This window comes from Polyergus mexicanus, unplaced genomic scaffold, assembly GCF_030449975.1.
Source record: "Polyergus mexicanus isolate NDT 795.1 unplaced genomic scaffold, iyPolMexi1.0 SCAF_16, whole genome shotgun sequence".
Lineage (NCBI taxonomy): Eukaryota > Metazoa > Arthropoda > Insecta > Hymenoptera > Formicidae > Polyergus > Polyergus mexicanus.
The window spans coordinates 7,024,902-7,044,548 of NW_027223336.1; the positions used below are offsets into that span (position 1 = coordinate 7,024,902).

The following is a 19,647-nucleotide window of genomic DNA, read 5'->3' on the forward strand; positions in this document are numbered from 1 at the left end:
AAGCAGTGGTATCAACGCAGAGTACTCAAACAGTTTATTAATATTAAGCTAATAAAAAATTCATTCTTTTTAAAATATAGATTTAGTAATATTATTTTTATATTATTATCAATAATAATTAAATATAAATCTCTACGCTGATAAAAGGAAAAGGAAGCAAACAAATTTTTTGATTAATCATTTTTTCATAGAAGTATATATAAGACAAAAAAAAAATGATTTTATATATATATATATAAAATATATATACATCACTTATATGGTATAACACATTATTTCGCTAAGATTTTGATTTTAATGACACATCTTTTGATAAAATTGAAATCGATTTGTTTATAATGGAAATATTATAATGTAAAAGTAATTAACAAAGTGTTAATTATTTTCAAGATGTAAATGATTAGAAAATATTTTTGTAGTGCGAATTTTAGACAAACATAATAAAAAATTATTCTTCAAAAAGCATTATTTTTAAATATTTTCACTTTGAGAGTTTTAAGTTTAGAATTACAAAGATATGTAATATAGAAAAATAAATATTAAATTTTCACTCAAGAAAAATCGATTTCATATAAGAATCTATCGTTAAAATAAAGAAAGCAAGTAGTAAGTAGCTTGTATGTACTGTTACTGTTTAAAAATTCCAAGAGAGTAGAATAATATTGCATATTATTTTTACCCATCATTTAGTTTGCTCAAACATTTATCTTTTAAATGATTAGGTTTGTTACACCGGGCACATACTTGACCTTGTGCTGGACACATGGATATAACATGATCTTTACCACATCTAAGGCAATTTTTCACAATAGGTACTTTGCACAACCATGAGAAATGGTTTGCTTTACCACAATTCTTACACATTTCGCCAAAAGCAAGACAACGTGACTGAATATGATGTGTTCCACATTTGGTACAATCAAACACATATTTTCCCTTACAATAATCTGTAAAATGATTATATCCATTACAGTTGTTACATCGCATCCCATGTGCTGGACAATGGTTCCTGCTATGACAAGTACCACAACGAATACATTCCACTTCAGCTAATTGTGGATTAGAAGAGAGCTCTTGTAAATTTTTACAATTCTTCTGTAACATCAAGTCTTCGCATTGTTTCCAAAACAAAGTAATTTTATGAAGATCCAATAATTGCAAATATGATATCAAGTTGTTTCCTTTAGACTGTATAAAAAGCATAGCCTTTCCTGTGAAATTGTAATTTTTAATATCCTGGATAATTTTTTCCTTTACAATATTCACAGGATCACCATGATTGCTTGCAATTGCAACAAGCTATAAAAGAAAAACATACATCAATTCGTATCAATATAAAATATAAGTATAAATCTATTTCAGGACGCTAATTATTATTTATAAAAATTATAGTTGTGGTATGTTAAATTTCAGAGATATATAAACACATATAACAAAATCTTATCATTTAGTTCAATAATATTTTGTGTGTGTGCATAACATGTTCATAACTACAAATTGAGCAAAACAGAAGGAATATGAATGGTCCTAAAACTGCTGTATTTTAACAGTATTTTAATATGTGCATCATATATAAGAAAAAATTTGATGTTATATAAAGATATCAATTTATACATAATACAATACAGATATTAATTTACCATCAAGCTATCAATATAGTTTTCAATGTTTTCGTCTTTCTTTCTTTTTCTAAGTCCAAAAATAAAGTATAAATCAAAATAGCATAATAATGTTTCTAAATCTTCCATCTGAGAAACATTGCAAGAAGGAAAATCTTTATATGCTTGTTCTCCAAGTGGACCAATTAACATCAATAAGATAACTGTCCACTGATTTTTATATAATTCATTAGCATCTTCTTTCTGGAGAAAGGATAAAAAATTCTGTTTCCATTCGCACCAACTTCTACCAATATTTTTTTTTGTATCATTCAGTTGTGGAAAGTTTCGCATTTTGTTAAATATATCTGATAAAACTGCTGCATTATCTGCTATAGACATAACAGTATAATATATAAAATATATATATAATATATTGTCATACACACAAAAGGGACAAATTAAATTGTTTTACTTACCCATATTAATTTCATAAATATTTTCTTATTTTTTATTGCTGTTGATATGTATCTTCCACAAATATCTTGATAGTCAAGTTTATAATAAACTATGGGTGTCAAAATAATTATGTCATGTATAATTGTCTTTTTTTTAATAAACTAGTAAGATGGCCTATATTTGATAATAATCCTTTCTTTGCTTTTTACGTCGCGGCGGTTTTGTGTTATGCATTCTCTACTTATCAAAGACTGGGCGACTGGAGACTGGAGACTGGACAATGGATAATATGGAACAAAAGAGCGCAGTAGATCTAATCGAGCTATATATTTTAAACAGCGTTGCCACATTGATGCCGACAAGAGCATTTTTGATTAAATAATAGCCACAGATTTCTATATATATCATACCTAGACGCGTTAATATGGCTATACGTCTCATATGGTGACATATGAAATAAAGGCAGCCTTTTACTTTATTTTATATATATATATATTTTTTTTTTTATTACTCCTTTGACGGATAAGATTTTTTGATACTAAACTTCGGAGAATGGAATGAACAAAAAAAAAAGAAGAAAAAAAGCGAAATTATATTCTTCAATTAAATAAATTTTAAGTAATTAAACTTCGAATTTTTGAAATTGTAAAAACAATATCAAAATGTAAAAAAATTCAATATTTTTCAACGAAAAATCTTCTCTTTCGATAGTTTCTTTGGGAAAAGAATAATCTCTAAATTCGTTTGAAGAGTCTTTACCGAAAAGTATATTTGATAGTATAGTTTCAAAACGCTTCTTTAAAAATTCTCTCTGTTTCTGATATAGTGAAATCGACTTTAGGATTTTATGGATGTTGAAAGGAAAAGTATTGCAACTTTTTTGTTCACAGCATTGCATATGGATGTGATCATATATGGTAATTGTTTTCATATGAAATGATAAGATTAAACCGTAGTCATATTATATGCCATGTCGGAAATGACATCCAAGGGTGATGACATTGGGTTATCATCAAAACCTTATATATACTTCTATACTATTACTTGACTATGAATATATTTGTAGAATATTTCAGAAATGACATTTTTTATGTTACAAAAAACGCGTTACTTTATAATAACAATAGAACAGAACAACTACAACAGAATAAAGACTCAGTCTTTAATATATCTTTAAAATTTTATGACTAAAATAATTTTAATACACACACACACGTATATACAAACATATATCTTTTTTTATTTAATTTTAAAACATATTAAAATCTATAAAAAGAAAGAGAAAAAAATATTTATTTTTTAAAACGATAAAGATTAATATATATTTGTCAAAGTCTATTAAGTATAATCTTTGTTGTTTTCCTCCATATCAATCTACGGCATATTTTCGTCGGAAATTCAGTAATCGTGGCTGCCTTTAATTGCGCAATTACGCACGCTCTCTTTTTTGCGACACGATATAGTAATGCGCTGCACCGAGGTAAATTCGCGGCATTACCGGGAGCAGTTTGCGCGCGTTTCCAGTTTCTATATTAAATCTTTATATTCTTTAAGGAATTATAGAAAAAATGAATATCATTCTATTCAATTATCTCGCATAGAAAATTAAGAATATGATAATATAAAAAATAACATTATATCTACAAATGTAACAATAATGTGTATCAAAATAATATATGTCAAATAATATGTATATTTTATAAAATTTATATCATAAACTTTCATCTTCTTAAATGGAAGGAGTATGCTATTCAGGGACTCCTAAATTGTTGTGTGTTCACTTTTTGAAACATTTTATTGAAAAATGTCCTCTTTTATAGCACTTAGTGCATATAGTATTTATTGCGGGGCATGCAGATTTAGATGCAATATGTGTTAAACCACAATAGTTGCAATTTAAAATTTTTGCAATCGAACATTTCCAGAAGAAGTGATTTGTTCTATTACATCTATTACATTGATTCAAATAAGCAGGACACTCTCGAACAAAATGACTATCCCCACAATATAAACAATTAGCGATAAACTGAGACGGACATCTTGTCCAATAGTGATTCTCATTACCGCACTTATTACATCGTTTTCCACGAGCATAACAATTATTTACTTTATGTGTCCTTCCACAATTATTGCAGTTTTTAACTAAAAAATTGTGAATTTCCTCACTTCGCTTGAAGTTTGCGTTCTCATATGACATCCAAATATATGTCATTTCTTTTATAGTTAACGATTGTTTGCACAATGGAAATGAGAATCCCAAAATTAAACTTTCAGCTTTTCTTATAAATCTACCTTTGTCTATTTCCATCAGAATTTTCTCTTTTACTATTTCATCTGTATTAGTCATATATTTTGATGCCATTACCTGAAAAACAAAACTTATATTCATTTAAATATTATACATAGAAAAATTAAATATCAACATTTTATGGAGAATACAAAATAAAAATATATTATATATCCATTGCACTTAAATTCCTCAATATTTTAAGCATTACTGCAAAAAATAAAAAAGTAAGAGAGAATACTTCCAATTCTTCAGATAGAATCATTTTAGAAATTAGAACAAGAGAGAAAAAAAAGAGAAAGAGAGAGCTATTATTCTTTTTATATGAAAGAAAAAAAATGACACATGAAAATTTTGCATAGTTTAACGTTTAATGAATTCTATCTTGCCCCTATAATTATATAAAGTGTTTCAAAAATGATTTAGCTGTGATTAAAAATAATGTTTTATGAGAAACAAGTTTGTGAAAATAATAAAAATATTCACACTAACATACCGTCAAATTATTGACATATGTATCAATATCTTCATCATCTCCTCTTTGTCTACCTCCAAATATGCAATAGAAATCGAATTTTTTTAGCAATGTATCTATATTTCCTTCAGCGTAATCCTTATCAAATATAAAACTTCTATAAATTTCTTGACCGATAGGACCCATACGATTTAAGAGCATTATACCCCACTTTTGTTTATTACTTTCTGCTTGGTCAATTGATTTCATGTATGTAAGGAACTCATTTTTCCATGAGAACCATTTCGTCATAAAGTCCTCTTTTGTAGATATTGTAGATGGTACAATTACTTGAATTGTAGACTTATTTTTCAGATAAATTGTTTGATTTTCATTATTGCATTTTTCTTTATTGATATAGATCTCTGTCATAAATTTAGGTTGAACATTAACTTTGTCATTACATGTTAAGTTACATGGCTTATCAAATTCATGAAATAAATCTTGTGTTCTTTTTTCATTGGCAGTTTTGTATGCCTCGTGATTATTTTTAAATGAATTATATGGAACACTTTTGATACTCGTAATGGTATCATCTTTCTTTATTATTATGAAATCACCACCTATGTGACTGCCTGTACCAGTAGGTTGTCTATACTTTGTGTTATAATTATCATGTTCGTTTTTACTTTTGGAATTACCTGCAATATTATTTTAATATGACATTATAGTTGCTTATAACTTGTTTAGAAGTGTTATTTGTAAATAAAATAAATAATACTACAAAAAAGTAATGAAAAATACCCATTTCTTTGTAACTGCACACAGTTTAAACCAAAAAAATTTTTTAGTAATTTACTTGTCTAATAATTCATATATATGTCAAAAATAAAATAATACGTTGTGCGGAATAAATTCTAGTGATTCCTGTGGAAACATATATAATATTATTTAATTTTGTAAAACTATATTTGAGAAAGAGAGAAAGAGAGAAAGAGAGAAAGAGAGAGAGAGAGAGAGAGAGAGAGAGAGAGAGAGAGAGAGAAACAAAAAAAAAGTTTTTTGAGGAACTTGGAATATTTTTGTCAGGAACTTGGAATATTTTTTTCGTGAATTATTTCAAAATTTTGTGAAATATATGTGCCATATGTATATTATTCAAAATAACATTAAAAAAAAGAAAATTTGATATAATTTCTGTTATACTTTTCATAAAAGAGTAATCGAATATAATCTTAATAAATACTTAATAAAAGTAGTAATTCTATAATTTTATCTTTCAGTGAGAGAATTACAGGAAAATATTTATATATATTTTTTATATGTGTATTTTATATGTGTATATATATGTTAAACATATTTTTTTTCGTTCTGTATACTACACCTTTCTCACAAGTATTTATACACACAATTTCAACATACGCTCAATAATTTTCGGTATAATAAAATATACGAGTTTGTTAACGTCTTTACTAGTCTTTACGAACTTTGTTTCTACTTCCTTTATCTCATCTCTCTCAATATAATACTACCGAATACTACATATATGTTTATATCCCACTCCTTTGTCTTCGAGCACAAACTGACGACTGACGACGTAACTAGTAATAAAGCGGGGAACACACACTTTTGCATAAGCGCATAATCATAAGCATAAGAAAATTGACCAATCAAATTTCTTATGCTTATGATTATGCGCTTATGCAAAAGTGTGTGCTCCCCGCTTTATGCTGTATTCCGATTCCCCACTTGGGTACACCTGATATTATAGTATATGTCACGTATACTATAATATCGGGTGCATCCGGGTGGGAAATCGGAACACAACCACACATGAATCACACGATGGATCTGGGAGTTGATTGTGTATTCTAAAATGATGTGAAAATTAGAAAAATGAGTAAATTCACTAGAGTATCTACGATTTCATTTGTCGAAATCTAGTAAATCTGTTCACTTTTGTAATTTTCATCTCGTTTCAACGAGAGAGAAGTCTGAGAGAGGCCACACTACTGTTTTTCGTGAGACCGTTTTCCTAGCTGGTACAGTGGCGCTAACTAGATCTATTTTAGAGCCAGCGAAACTGCAAGGCCAATTCCACTTTTTGAGGCCATAGAAAAACAACCGGTTGATGCATGTCCGTGTTAAACACATTGTAGATAAAAAATGCGGAGAAATATTATAAATTTATTAATGTTTTATTAGTTGCGCATGATGTTTTGTCATTCTAGTATATATTATAGCGATAATAAATTACAATTGAAGTATTTTTATGTATACAAGGTTTAGTAACTTTGTTATTTTATCTTTCAGTGAAAAAGTTACGGAAAAATATTTATATACAGGATGTTTTAAAGGGATGGGCAAAACTAACATTAACTCAGAAACTAATCATTTCCGGTCCTATATAATTGATATAACTTTTTCTTCTTCTTTAAGCATTAGAAATCCATTACTGAAGTTTTGTCCACAATTTATGAAACATCCTGTATATATGTTAACCATCTTATATATATGTTAAATATATAATATTTTTTCCGTTCCGTATACTATTATACCTTTTTCACAAATATTTATACGCACAATTACAACATACGCTCTTAGCAACAATTTCTGGTATAACAATAGTTATATCCGAGCCTATTACCATCTTTACTAGTCTTTACGAATTTTACTTCTACCTTTTTATCTAATCTCTCTCGATATAAATACTACCTATACGTGTTTCCCCTTTGTCTTTGGACACACAAACTGACGTAACTGCTAACTGGTAAATTCCACACAAATGACATATGAAGCATCTAATTATGGCTGCGTTCCATTATTAACTGCCAGTAGGTCAGTATGCTGAAAACGTATAGTTTACGTCACGTATACAATAGATTTTTAGTATGTGGCAGTGAATATCGGAACACAACCTACATCAGTACCAGTACCAGATCGACTAGAAATGCAGCGACCATGCAGCATGCATTTTCAATAATTTTACTAGCAGAGAAAAGATTGAGATTTGCATTTTTAAGACATTTACCTTAAGCCTTATATAATGTTCTATGAAAAACGCCGGAATGATCGCGGTTAGACATCTCTATTACTAATTTATACGCGATGTGTAGCATGGAAACATATATGTGCCTTAATATTTTGTTAACATAAAACATGAATTCTGTCAATGTATTAAAATAATTATTAGATATATCAGTAAAGCATCGTAGTCATGATCTACTCTCTTATGAATTATTCAGTTTATTCGTGCTGTGTTTGGGGAAATACAACAGAAGAATCTTAGCTTATTTTGTTAGAGGAATGGAAGAGAGAACAGAGCACACAATGCCTATATCGGTAAATTTTCTACTGTCGATAATAATGATACCTATATTATTGATCAATTAGGATAGTGTAGGAAATGTAGGAAATATAGGACATAAACTTAAATATAATTATGAATTTTATAACAGGATTTTATAAAATAATAAATTATATTTTATATATAGGAAATATGTGATGTGTCAATCTGTTTTCGTGAACGATCGCATTTATATGTATATTGATTATATTCTCTTATTTTTCACTCGATTCGATTGCTCTTAAGAATTTAAATCGAAAAAATTAATTTTAATTTCTTGGAATTATAAACAGTATCAGGAGAATATAATAATATAAGAGATGATTTATAAACTAGAATTTTCTCAAAATGCATTTTAAAAAATTCTAGAATTTCCTAGTCCGATTATACTACTTTATACATAGTTCATCGAGAAAATATAAAGGACGCACGCTCGATCTATATCGCTTTCTCAATTTTCCCATAAATGCTTTTTGTTAGTCGCAAATCTTTCTACGTAATTCAGTTTAATGTTATTCTGCCTTTTGGGTTGATATGCCTTTTAGGAATTGCATCACTGATATCTTGTTAATTGGTATCCAGGAAAACGGATGTTCACGTAGGCACAAGATTGCGATATCACACATCCGTTGATTAGGTACCAAGATATACGCATGCAGTTTTATATAAGAAATTTATCGAAGAATACTTTAAGCTTTAAGGAATAATTTTTTGACAAGTTTAAGTTGTTTTAAAGTTAAGTTTGAAGTTTCTTTTAACCAAAATATTGAAGCGCATACATCATTTTTACGTTGTATGTTACAATGACAAAACGTATTTACAAGGACAAAAAAATGCTACAAAAAAGAAACTAAATTAACAGGAATTATTGATACAAAAAAGATTAGACTTATCGTCTACATGCATATTTTACCCATATACTTATATATATATATATAAATGTGTGTGTGTGTGTGTGTGTGTGTGTGTGTGTGTGTGTGTGTGTGTGTGTGTGTGTGTGTGTGTGTGTGTGTGTGTGTGACTTTCAGACTTAAAAATATTTTTCTTGATAAAAAATAAATTTTTATTTTTATTAAAAAAAGATATATATGTGCGCAGTTATGAATGAAAGCAGTACGTTATGAAGTTTACAAGAAAAACCGAATTAAAATTTCAGACAAAATATTTTTGTCAAAATTTTTTAATATTTCGTTGTGATGTAATTTTTGTAATTTTATAATGTTTACGGATTTATTACGGAAGAGAAAAAGTAGATTTACGAAAAAATCGGGTCAGTTTGTAATCTTGAAAATAGAGTCTCGCGAGTTCTTACAAAGGAGTGGTTTTTACCAGTAATTATTTTAATGTGTTTCTCATTAATTAAAACATGTCACCCGTTCGCATCAGGAGTATCACGTGCTTTGGATAACTCCCTAATAGTCATGTTTAACTTTGTAATATTATTTGTAATGTCGCTTTATATTTACAAACTCACGATACAATTTAATTTATCCTAAAGCAAAATTATATTACGACTAATGGTTTTATTACGATTATATTACGATTGATGGTTTTATCATAACACGGCATATATAAAATTGATATAAAAGTGGTTTCTATATGGTATTGTAAGAGAAAATGATTCGATCTTGTTGATTATTGCGCTCTATATCGCAGAATTGCAAGGTATTGTTTTAGCTTTTTCGATTGTTTCGGAATCGATTTTTTCTCAATAAGAATATCGAGACATCTATAATGATTGAATAAAAAAATTAAGAATAAAAAATAATCGAATAAGCAAAACTTTAGAAATGACTCTGGCAAGCTGAACTTTAGAAATAATATCTCCAGGAGAATCCATTCTGTTGAAATTAATATATTATATAAAATTGAATAATTTTAGAAAGTATTGTATCATACACATCACTTTCTAAAATTCTTATTTTTAAAAAACAGAAAGGAACATCTATTTATATTAATATAAAACATTATTTTACGTTACGATGTATTACCATACCATTCTATGATTGTTTCTTTTGGAATAAAAGTGTTTTTATACATAAACCATAATTTAATTACTTCAAAAAATAATTTCTCCGCAATATAAAATTTCTCGATTGATTTTGATACTTTATATTTACTTTAATGTACCAAAAATTTGCCTAATCATTATCTAAAATAGTTCTAAAGAAGTTCTTCATCAGTTTCTTCTTCAGCAGTTCGCTCTTCTCATGAATTCTCCACTATTTGCCACTTCAAATGAAATCTCAATTTCCCGAAGCCACCAGGTTCCCTTCTCTTGACCGGCCCTGTTACGGGTCGATAAAGCCTCTCACTCTCTCCCGCTTCCACATCGCGCACCCTCTCCACGGCCTCCTTCCTGACACTCCGAATGAGAAAGAGGGAGACGGGGACGGCCGAGCAGGATGGAAGATTTCGGAGTTCTGTCAGTGGCCTCTCGGACACGGAAGCGTGAAAAGTGGAGAACGTCTGCGAGAACGTTTCTCCTCGTCCTGACATCCAGAGGCACCGCCGCGTGCGCGAAGATCCGCACGGTAAATTGATCATCGTGAACGTGGAGCGCTTGATGAACGACGTTGATGTGCGCGAAAAAATCGACGATGGCAAAAACGCATCCGATCCCAGCCACGCCGACGTCCCGCGACGTCGTCGTACATACGCGTTTACATAGGGACATTACGAAACGTCAAATCGAATATTCGATCGGTTTTCTTTATTAAAATGCTCTTCTTCTTGAACGAGAAAGACACAGTTTCCGTTTAATCCGCTTATGGGATGTTTCACTCCTTCCAGCTTCCTCGAGAAACATCCACGGAGATGATCGGCGTGTGATGAGATACATGACATGACAGATCACGAAGTATCATCTTTATCAAATTCAACGAGAGCATGACGAGCAATTTCCTCTCTGTTTGTCAATGTAAATCAATTTTCTGTATCCCTGTATAGTTCTTTATGTGTTCTCCAACATCCACCAAGTACCCTTGACGATAGTCAATATCAGACCGCTGAACGCATGAGAAAAATATGTTTAAGGCAGTTGTGGAACACCGTTGGCGCGATTCTCTTTACAAGTTTGTCTACAGCTGTTCTACACACGAAAGTGTTCTAAATTTCCCGTATTTTCTATCATCTTGAGAAATTCTTTGATCAATCTGCAGCAAATTTTTCTTTTTAACTACTGACTCAAGATGTTGATGATATTTCCATATAAATATGTGAAATTTCCATATAACAAAAAATCGGAATATTTCTAGTTTTAGAGATTCTTATACAAGCAATGGAAGAAGAGATCTTTTTTTAAATTAAAAAGCACGAGTAGATAATAAAGAATGGATAAATCTTTCGATTAGTTTTGGATAGAGATTTTATTATCTTATTCTTTATTTCTCTCTATCAGACTAAACGCATTATTTTCAAAGAAAAGATTGCTCGATTTGCAAACACTTGCAACTCTTTCAACGCAAACAAGATTAATATTTATCTGATGCCCTTTAAAAAATTTTATTACGGATTGATCTATGAATTCGTGAAATCATTAGAGAAATACACTGAATATTTGAATTTTCCTTGATAAGTTTTTTTTCTTTGGTCAATGATTCATGTTTATATATTTTTCCGATTTTTATTATAGTATATGTTTATAAATTCTTTCGCTTATTACCAAAGCTTTTGCCTTAAAAAAAATGATAATACGCTTCAAGAGTCATGGTGATAGTAATAAACTGTCGCAAAATATAGAATCGTAAAATATTGTGCTCGAACACATTATTAAAGATATAGGTATTTCATTTTCATGATAGTAACTGCAATTTTCTTTGACTAATTAAACAAAGCTCTAACTTAAACGGTCGCGTTTTAAATTGGCATATGAGGATAACTGCAAGGATAATTGTAAAACCAAATTAAATATATGCAAAAACATCTCTTTTCTTTTATCTTAAAACTTGGATTTTATCTCATTTGAAATTTTTACAAAATTTAGTTATATATGATATAAAAAATTTGATTGTTTACATAAAATCTTACATAAAATTATTGTAGCAAAATTGTTATTAAATATACATTTTTCAATATATATATATATTGATGTTATGAAAATACATACTAGTACTTAAAGGCTAAAATAGAGAAAAGCGTAATACAGTTAGATATGACGTATACGCGATCCATCTTTTTTCTTAATTTCGAGGACTAATTCATCTTTTATTATCTGTTATTACATCTTCAATATATAATAATAGTTGGAAAAATTTAACATTAAAAGATGATAGATGTGAGTATTTTTAGACAATTGAGAAAGTTTTTCAATCAAGACGCGCTATCGATCCCCTGGCTATCCGAAGATTCGTTTACGCGTTTCAACTTGCACTCGTTGACTTCACGGAAAAGTTTTATTAAATCCCTTGTCACACACTGAACAAAGCAAGATCGCTTTCACAAAAGCTAAATCTGACGAGGAGATTGTGCGCTGAGAGTTTTGGCATGTTGAAACTGATAGTTCTAAAACGAGAATGCACTTTATAGCCTGCATATGAAAGCCATCGCGCAAATATTACGAGTAATTATGCTATCACTAAAATAGTTCGTTCCAACACTTACATAGCGTATACAAGAAAGGATGATTTGAGAAATCAAGATTAAAAGAAACTTGTGTAGAGAGTGCGATCAAGATCGTGATACAACCGAGAAAGAGGTGATTTCTTGTGCGAAAATACGTCGAAATGGTAGAATAAATCTTCTTTTGAGACATTGTTTTAAAAAAGATCGTTTTTTCTTCATTATTGGAAAATTAATATCTTTTATTTTCTCTCACAAAAAAAATCTTTAATGATTTTTTAAGGCATAAAATATGGAAATACATTCAATAATTTTATAACATTCTGTATATAAACTAACCCAATTATTCTCTAAAATAATACAGACTATTTAAAATTATAATATATTCTTTGTCGAAACACACACATCCCGCATGTATTCTTGTTATCCAAAACTTTGATACTTGCATTTATAGCAAATTATTTTGTATTTTACACAATATCAAAAATTTCTAATTGTTTTTACCTTATACCACAAAATTAAGGGATTCTATGTAACATATCGGAATAATAATGTACCGGATAATAACGTATCATGTATAACGTAACATGCAATTGTGCGTGGAAAAGCGTAGTTAGTAGTGCGTGTTAACGATCGATGTGATTAGATTAGTGCGGCAGTGTGGCGTGTTCTCTATCGATGGTGCCGTTGCCGTATATGTATATCGATCTATGCGTTTCAACCCTCTAACGCATTTTACGATTTCAGTCCGTTACCTCTGGGAAATCTCTGAAATTTCTCGCGTGATGAAAAGTAATAAAAGAAAATATATATATATATATATATATATATATATATATATATATATATATTCAAAATAATTAATTGACAAATCTTTAAGTTACTGATACGCGCTATAATTTTGAAAGATGTTCTAAATATAAGATATCCTTTATAAATAAAATATATATATATATATATATATATATATATATATATATATATATATTTATAACAATGTTTCTATTCATCCCTATATATATATATATATATATATATATATATATATATATATAGGGATGAATAGAAACATTGTTTTTCTCTTTAACGGAAATATCGAAAAATTATAACAGTTCTTAAGTTATAAGCGATTAAACAAAATCTTTGCAAATTAAATTTTAAGAAAATATATACGTAACAGTCATTTTTTTGCAATTAATTTTAAGTTGATTTTATTTCAATAGAATTTTAACTTGTGGCTTAATTGTGCAAAAATATAATATTAAAAATTAAAAAACTACGCGATAAATAAAGACTTATTCTTATATTTTTGTAAGTAAAAATTGTAAGTTAGAAAATGTATTGTTAAAATTCGAATTGCAAATTGTAGAGCGCTGTCTACATATTATGTTATTTATTACACATCTGATTTTTTTATTTATTAAATTTCTACATGGAGTATATATATACGTCATAGATAATCTTCCGTAATTCTATCCCGTGTTATTACCATCCACCCAGCCAATAGGTTTCCTCAAAGTTCATCTCAAACGCCCTAATTGGATTCTACGACCATCCGACAAATATATCATCAAATATCACGAAAATCCTGGCTCGACTAATTATCATATATTCCGTATTTAATTGTAATCGTAAAATATCATTGCAAACTAAAGATAAACAAATAGCGGTTTCATTACAAATCTGAATTCAGCAAATAATAACACATTTGCTTAACAAATTAAACGATATTTGTTTATAAAAAGCAATTTCTATAATCGGAGCAAACTATTTGGAGAAATTATTTCATAAAATGAAAGGAGAACAAAAAAATATTTAAGTGTTTTTCATATAATTATTATTTTCTACCAATATATTTGTGTTAAATAAAATATACTTTTTATATAAAATGTTCTACAACTTATGATTTTAATTTTAATGCCGGATTTAAAATTTGTGATCATTACTCATTCATTATGATATTTAGCAGAAAATCAGTAAAAAGACCAAACTTAAAGAAGAACGCAAAAATATATATTATTAATTTTTTGATTTTCAAAATTCTTTGCGAAAATGAAATTTTGCACGAGAAAACTTTAATTTTCATTTTCTATTTATTGTTACGTGTAAATAGAATCATGTCCTCAGGATCAGTTACGAGACATTCTGTATTTTATCTAAAAATCTAAAGTTATTTATCCGTCGTTCCAAATAATTTTTTCAATTTACAATAGATTGCATTCTCCCAACATTCATTCGTATTTGTTCGAATGTACACATATATCTTCCTTATATACAACAATAGCAATTAATGGAAAATCTTTAACACCTGTATCTTAGAAGATAAACGTTAGAAAAGGAATTTTTTGAATCTCTAACTTTAGCTTTGTACTAAAACGGACGCTGTAAAACTGATTTACAACAATCTACAAGAAAAAAGAAAACACTGTGCTTATGGTGCTGCAGAAATCATCGAGCATCACGTGGACACTGCGAAGTCGGAATATGTGCGATTTGATCAATGTTGTTGAGATTCATTAATTCATCGACGGAATCATGCTATCGGAATGCGGCGGATTAATGCACTTCAAGAAGAGACTAAAGCCTTGCAAGCAACGGTCTCGAGAACTAATTCGCGTTTTCGGAGGATAAGATGAGCAAAAGTGTGGAGTTACTCGCTGGATCGGAGGACAGTGAGCCAACACCTGCAGGTAAGTAATGTTACAATATGTATATTACGTTAAATATGAATTTTTACGTTTTTATATACATATAATTGAAAATTATTTCTTTGAAAATTTTTGATTTTAATAACTCTGTTTTTATAGAAAATAAACTCGACACAGATTCCATTTATAAGAATTTAACAAAATATAATTTCTTTGTTATGGATTAATATAATAATTAATTAGTGAGAAATAATATATGCTTTTATTCCGTGAACATTTTTTCCAGATAAAAGATGCTCTTTTTATGCAATTAATTCTATATATAATATCCAAGTCTTAAAAAGGTCAAATAATAGGACTCACAGATTGTTTAAATTAAATAAGATCATAAGATGAAAAGATTGGGCCATCTTATTAACTTACCTAACTTTATCTTTTCTTTTCTAGATAGTTTACATAGTTTATTTTTTGATCTAAAATTTTTTGTGAACTCCAAATGGGATTATAAATCTTTATATCGTAAAACTGTAATCAGCGATATTTCTAACGTTAAATAAAATATATATCGTATTTCTTATTTGTTTGTAAATATCAATATCTCATGCAATATCCCAGTTAGATGATTGGAATACCCAGATTGATTTCCGCAATGCATTAACGTGTTAAGATCATTTCCGGAGAAAGGGAAATAAAATCCAATAAACGTTGAATGCATTTGCTCTCCGCACGTCCGGACATCATTCCCACATCCGGAATGTACACGTTCATTCTGCATTGTGCATTAGACTGCACAATATTTTTGGTAACGAAAAATAGACTTTCGTCTGAGAATGTTTCATTAAAACTAAAATTACGGATAGTTGAATTAGATACTCGTTATGTTAAATTTGTATCAAGATATTATAATTCCATTTTTATTGTTAAATAAAATATATATATATATATATATATACTCATTGTAATACAATAATTTATTTTTGTTGTGAGATAATTGAAGCAAATTAATTTAAAGGTTCCAATTTAAAAAAATGTTTAATTATTTTTAATATGAAAAATATGTATCTCAATAAATAAATATTGAGCCGATTGTTATAAGAGTCGGAAACATATATTAATTGCTCGACACGTGTCATCATTTCTGAAGTATAATGAAAAGCATGCTAAGTCTTTCAAAGTCAGATGCGTATTACACTATGTTTAATAATACAGACGGATCAATATGCTTACATGATATGCGAGTACATATAATGTACTTCCCTTGTCATTCTTTTAGAGACGTACATGTATTGTTTTATATCCATTCACAATCCAAGTTCACCCTATTTTTCCATCCTGTTACATCGATTTTCAATTCAGGTACTAGGGTAAAAAATATTTAGGTATGGGTCGAAATAGATCTAATTTTGTTGTTTCTTTTCCTATTATTTTTGGTATATTGCATAGATATTAGATGGAACAATCGTGTTATTAATAATTGCATTAATAATAGCATTAATGGCTAGCATGAATTTTTTCATTATATTGTAAATAAATTATATAATATATGTATAAGAATTAAAAATAGTTTATAAAAACAATTATATAAAAACTAGAGTTATAATTTTCCCAAAATAAATTGTTAGTGTATAGCTAAATGCAAAATAAAAACTAATATTAAAATATAAATTTAAGATTATTTATCTATAATACAGGAATGTTATTAAAATATTATAAGTATTTTGGCCAATAGGGGACTCAAACCACCAAATACCATAATAATTTAAAAATTCTCTAATAAAAATGTCATCTCTCTCTCTCTCTCTCTCTCTCTCTCTCTCTCTTTCTCTCTCTTTTTCTTGTACATATCTGATTATACATTAAAATATCTAAATATCTAATTAGTAAAAAAATAATCTAAATAAAGTAGGAAAATTATAGCAATAAGTTTCATCAAGTAAAAACTGTATAAAATATTCAACCCAATCGCGTACTAATATCTGCGACTAATATAATTTCATATTCTCGATATCTGTTTTCTCGATAAAAGATTTTACAACTTCCGTTGCTAGAAATGCTATTTAAAAATGTTTCGAACTCTGTTGGCATTTCGCAACATTTTATCGACTATAAAACTGTCATTTATTTTATTTATGATCGCGTAATATTTAGTCACATCTTGCTTTTCGGAATTCCGTTTTTTTTTTTTTTTTTTTAAGATATAAACTGTCAAAAAATCTGAGTTTAATATTTAATTTAAAAGAATAACAAAGAAAATTTTCTAGAGTTTTATAATAAAATAGAGGTCATTTTTATTCTCTAAAGATTTAGAACGGTTTGGGAATAAGCTTTTTAATTAAACACACAGACATTTAAATGACCGCGGAGAATCAAACAAATTTAAATGGACTTATTATTTAGAATTTAGGAGTTCGTTATACAACTACACTTATACGTTTCATTTAAGCTTAATAAAAAAAAGCGTGTTCAAGTGAGTTATCCAGATGCGTTAAAATTATTAAATTGCTATCTATACAAATATCAAAATACACATATATAAAGTTACTTTATTGTCTTTCTGAAATTAATTATATGTTTTTAATTTTACTTATCTAGATGTTGAGTAATTAACCGCTAGATTGAAATGTTGCTATAAAGATAGATTACATTATGGACATCATAATAGAACATAAAAAATGCAATATTAACCATGGATATGATTTTCTACTGTGCAAATTTTCTTGTTGTAAAAGCTTTGTTGAATTTTTAATTTAATAACCAAAAGAGAAAAACTGCAAAAAATTTGATTTTATCGTTTATTTTTCTTATAGAAATTGATTTCTTTCTTTCTTTACAATGTATTTTTATCTTTTAACAGAATTGGTCATAGCTGGCCGAAAAAATCTATCTGCAGCCATCAATAACAGCATATCAGTTTAGCGTTAATGCTGCGTTAATATTGTCTTTTCGGTATGAATTTTTCATATAATATCCATAACGGCATCAATTATTCATGTAATATTCATAAAGCATGCGTGTAATATTAATATATTGTTAATATCACTATTCATCCAGCTTGTTAAGAACGCGAACATGAACTGTTCTTTATTTATTGAAAAATTTGTTGTAAAAGAGTAGTTTTAATATTAAACTAAGAAGAGAAAAAGATTTAGAAATTAAAAAAAATCAAAGACACATCTCGTACTCTAGTAAAATGAGAAATTTTATTTTACATCTTTATGTCTACGATAGCATGAAATATTCTGTACCAATAAATTTTTCTATCTGCTTCGTAAACGCGAGTAACTGATCAAGACCCTTGTTTCGACTTGCAGGTAACACTTGCATCCAAGAGAGATCCAGACTGAATCTGAACGGAAGCCGTCAACTCTCGAAAAGCGCCACGGAGCTCCGGAACAACGAAATCACGAATAGCTCGCCATCGAGACGGGATGATGGATCGAGTGGATCCGGCATCATCCATCATCATCGGCATCATCGGCACCACGGTCCGGCATCGGTGGCACAGCGCACCCACACTTTCTTCGCGACTTTGAAAAGTCGTTGGGTGCGCAGCAGGAGCAAGGAGCGAAAAAAGTCAAAGGATGCCAGCAGCGTGCAGTCGCAGGATACGGGCCAGCTTAAGAATCCTGGCATCGAGTCCGATTATGCCGCCGATTACTCTTCCGAGCACAGCAGAAGTTCCTCGGCCACTCAAAGCCCGGCCAGGCATTGCCTCAATCGTCCAGGTGAGCGATATTCTTTTGAGTGACTTGTGCGAGATTTGTCTCTCTCTCTCTCTTTCTCTCTCTCTCTCTCTCTCTCTCTCTCTCTCTCTCTCTCTCTCTCTGTGATTCTATTTTAAATATAACTATTTTAAATAATAAAAAATATAATTTTGAAAAGTAAAAAGCAATAAAATGTTAAAAAACAATATGATGCTTTTGTATGCGCATTGATGACCCAGTTGCAAAGCTTCATCTACATATATACAATATTTATATATTGCTATATTTACTGGCGTATGGTCCGACTGTCAAATAGAACGCAAGCTTTGAACTGATATATAATCACGTACCATCCAGTTCAATCAAAAAATAAAAAAATTAACAAATATGTTAAACAATTATTTTTATTAATAAAACAGTTTCGTAAATATTTAGAGAAAGATCTGCAATTAAAATGAGTTATTAAATAAAAGCATAATCTAGTATTAAGAAATATATATCTGTGTTTAAAAAAATTTTAAATATATGTATATATAAATTTGTTGTATTATTACGAGTTGCGATAGAAAATTTTTAGAATTTACGAGCTAT

At 28.9% G+C, this 19,647-nt stretch overlaps 3 protein-coding genes across 14 annotated transcripts in view; 1 reads left to right on the top strand and 2 right to left on the bottom strand.

Annotated features, from left to right (window-relative positions):
* Positions 1–113: 113 nt before the first annotated feature.
* Positions 114–2,621, bottom strand: LOC138940189 (uncharacterized). 3 transcript variants are annotated; one of them, XM_070308811.1, is made up of 4 exons: positions 2,078–2,621; positions 1,641–1,990; positions 1,026–1,299; positions 114–947 (listed from the first exon to the last, which is right to left on the bottom strand). In XM_070308811.1, the coding sequence occupies exons 1-4, from the start codon at positions 2,079–2,081 to the stop codon at positions 676–678; spliced, it is 900 nt and encodes a 299-aa protein (XP_070164912.1). In that variant the 5' UTR covers positions 2,082–2,621; the 3' UTR covers positions 114–675. The 3 variants fall into 3 exon arrangements, with proteins under 3 accessions (XP_070164912.1, XP_070164911.1, XP_070164910.1); XM_070308810.1 differs by having other exon boundaries at positions 117–1,299; positions 1,641–1,987; positions 2,078–2,616; XM_070308809.1 differs by having other exon boundaries at positions 117–1,299; positions 2,078–2,615.
* Positions 2,622–2,805: 184 nt separating this feature from the next.
* LOC138940188 (uncharacterized) lies at positions 2,806–7,604 on the bottom strand. 4 transcript variants are annotated; one of them, XM_070308807.1, is made up of 4 exons: positions 7,514–7,604; positions 5,603–5,725; positions 4,841–5,499; positions 2,806–4,422 (listed from the first exon to the last, which is right to left on the bottom strand). In XM_070308807.1, the coding sequence occupies exons 2-4, from the start codon at positions 5,604–5,606 to the stop codon at positions 3,835–3,837; spliced, it is 1,251 nt and encodes a 416-aa protein (XP_070164908.1). In that variant the 5' UTR covers positions 5,607–5,725; positions 7,514–7,604; the 3' UTR covers positions 2,806–3,834. The 4 variants fall into 4 exon arrangements, with proteins under 4 accessions (XP_070164908.1, XP_070164907.1, XP_070164906.1 ...); XM_070308806.1 differs by lacking the exon at positions 7,514–7,604 and adding an exon at positions 6,331–6,423; XM_070308805.1 differs by lacking the exon at positions 7,514–7,604 and adding an exon at positions 6,183–6,423.
* A 2,961-nt stretch (positions 7,605–10,565) lies between these two features.
* The window catches only part of Mctp (multiple C2 domain and transmembrane region protein), a 29,042-nt gene continuing 19,960 nt past the window's right edge, over positions 10,566–19,647 (top strand). For 2 of the 7 annotated variants that reach the window (XM_070309232.1, XM_070309231.1), the window contains exons 1-3: positions 10,566–11,064; positions 15,150–15,394; positions 18,664–19,077. In XM_070309232.1, coding sequence (XP_070165333.1) covers positions 15,337–15,394; positions 18,664–19,077 — 472 coding nt within the window. In that variant the 5' untranslated portion in view covers positions 10,566–11,064; positions 15,150–15,336. Of the gene's footprint in view, positions 11,065–15,023; positions 15,395–18,663; positions 19,078–19,647 lie in introns of all 7 variants that reach the window. The other 5 variants (XM_070309229.1, XM_070309226.1, XM_070309225.1 and 2 more) reach the window with 5 other exon arrangements.

Coding starts and splice junctions, on each gene's coding strand:
- LOC138940188 (XM_070308807.1), bottom strand. Junction 4,423..4,840: donor CATATGTCAATAATTTGACG/GTATGTTAGTGT, acceptor TTTGTTTTTCAG/GTAATGGCATCAAAATATAT.
- LOC138940189 (XM_070308809.1), bottom strand. Junction 1,300..1,640: donor ACTATATTGATAGCTTGATG/GTAAATTAATAT, acceptor TTTCTTTTATAG/CTTGTTGCAATTGCAAGCAA.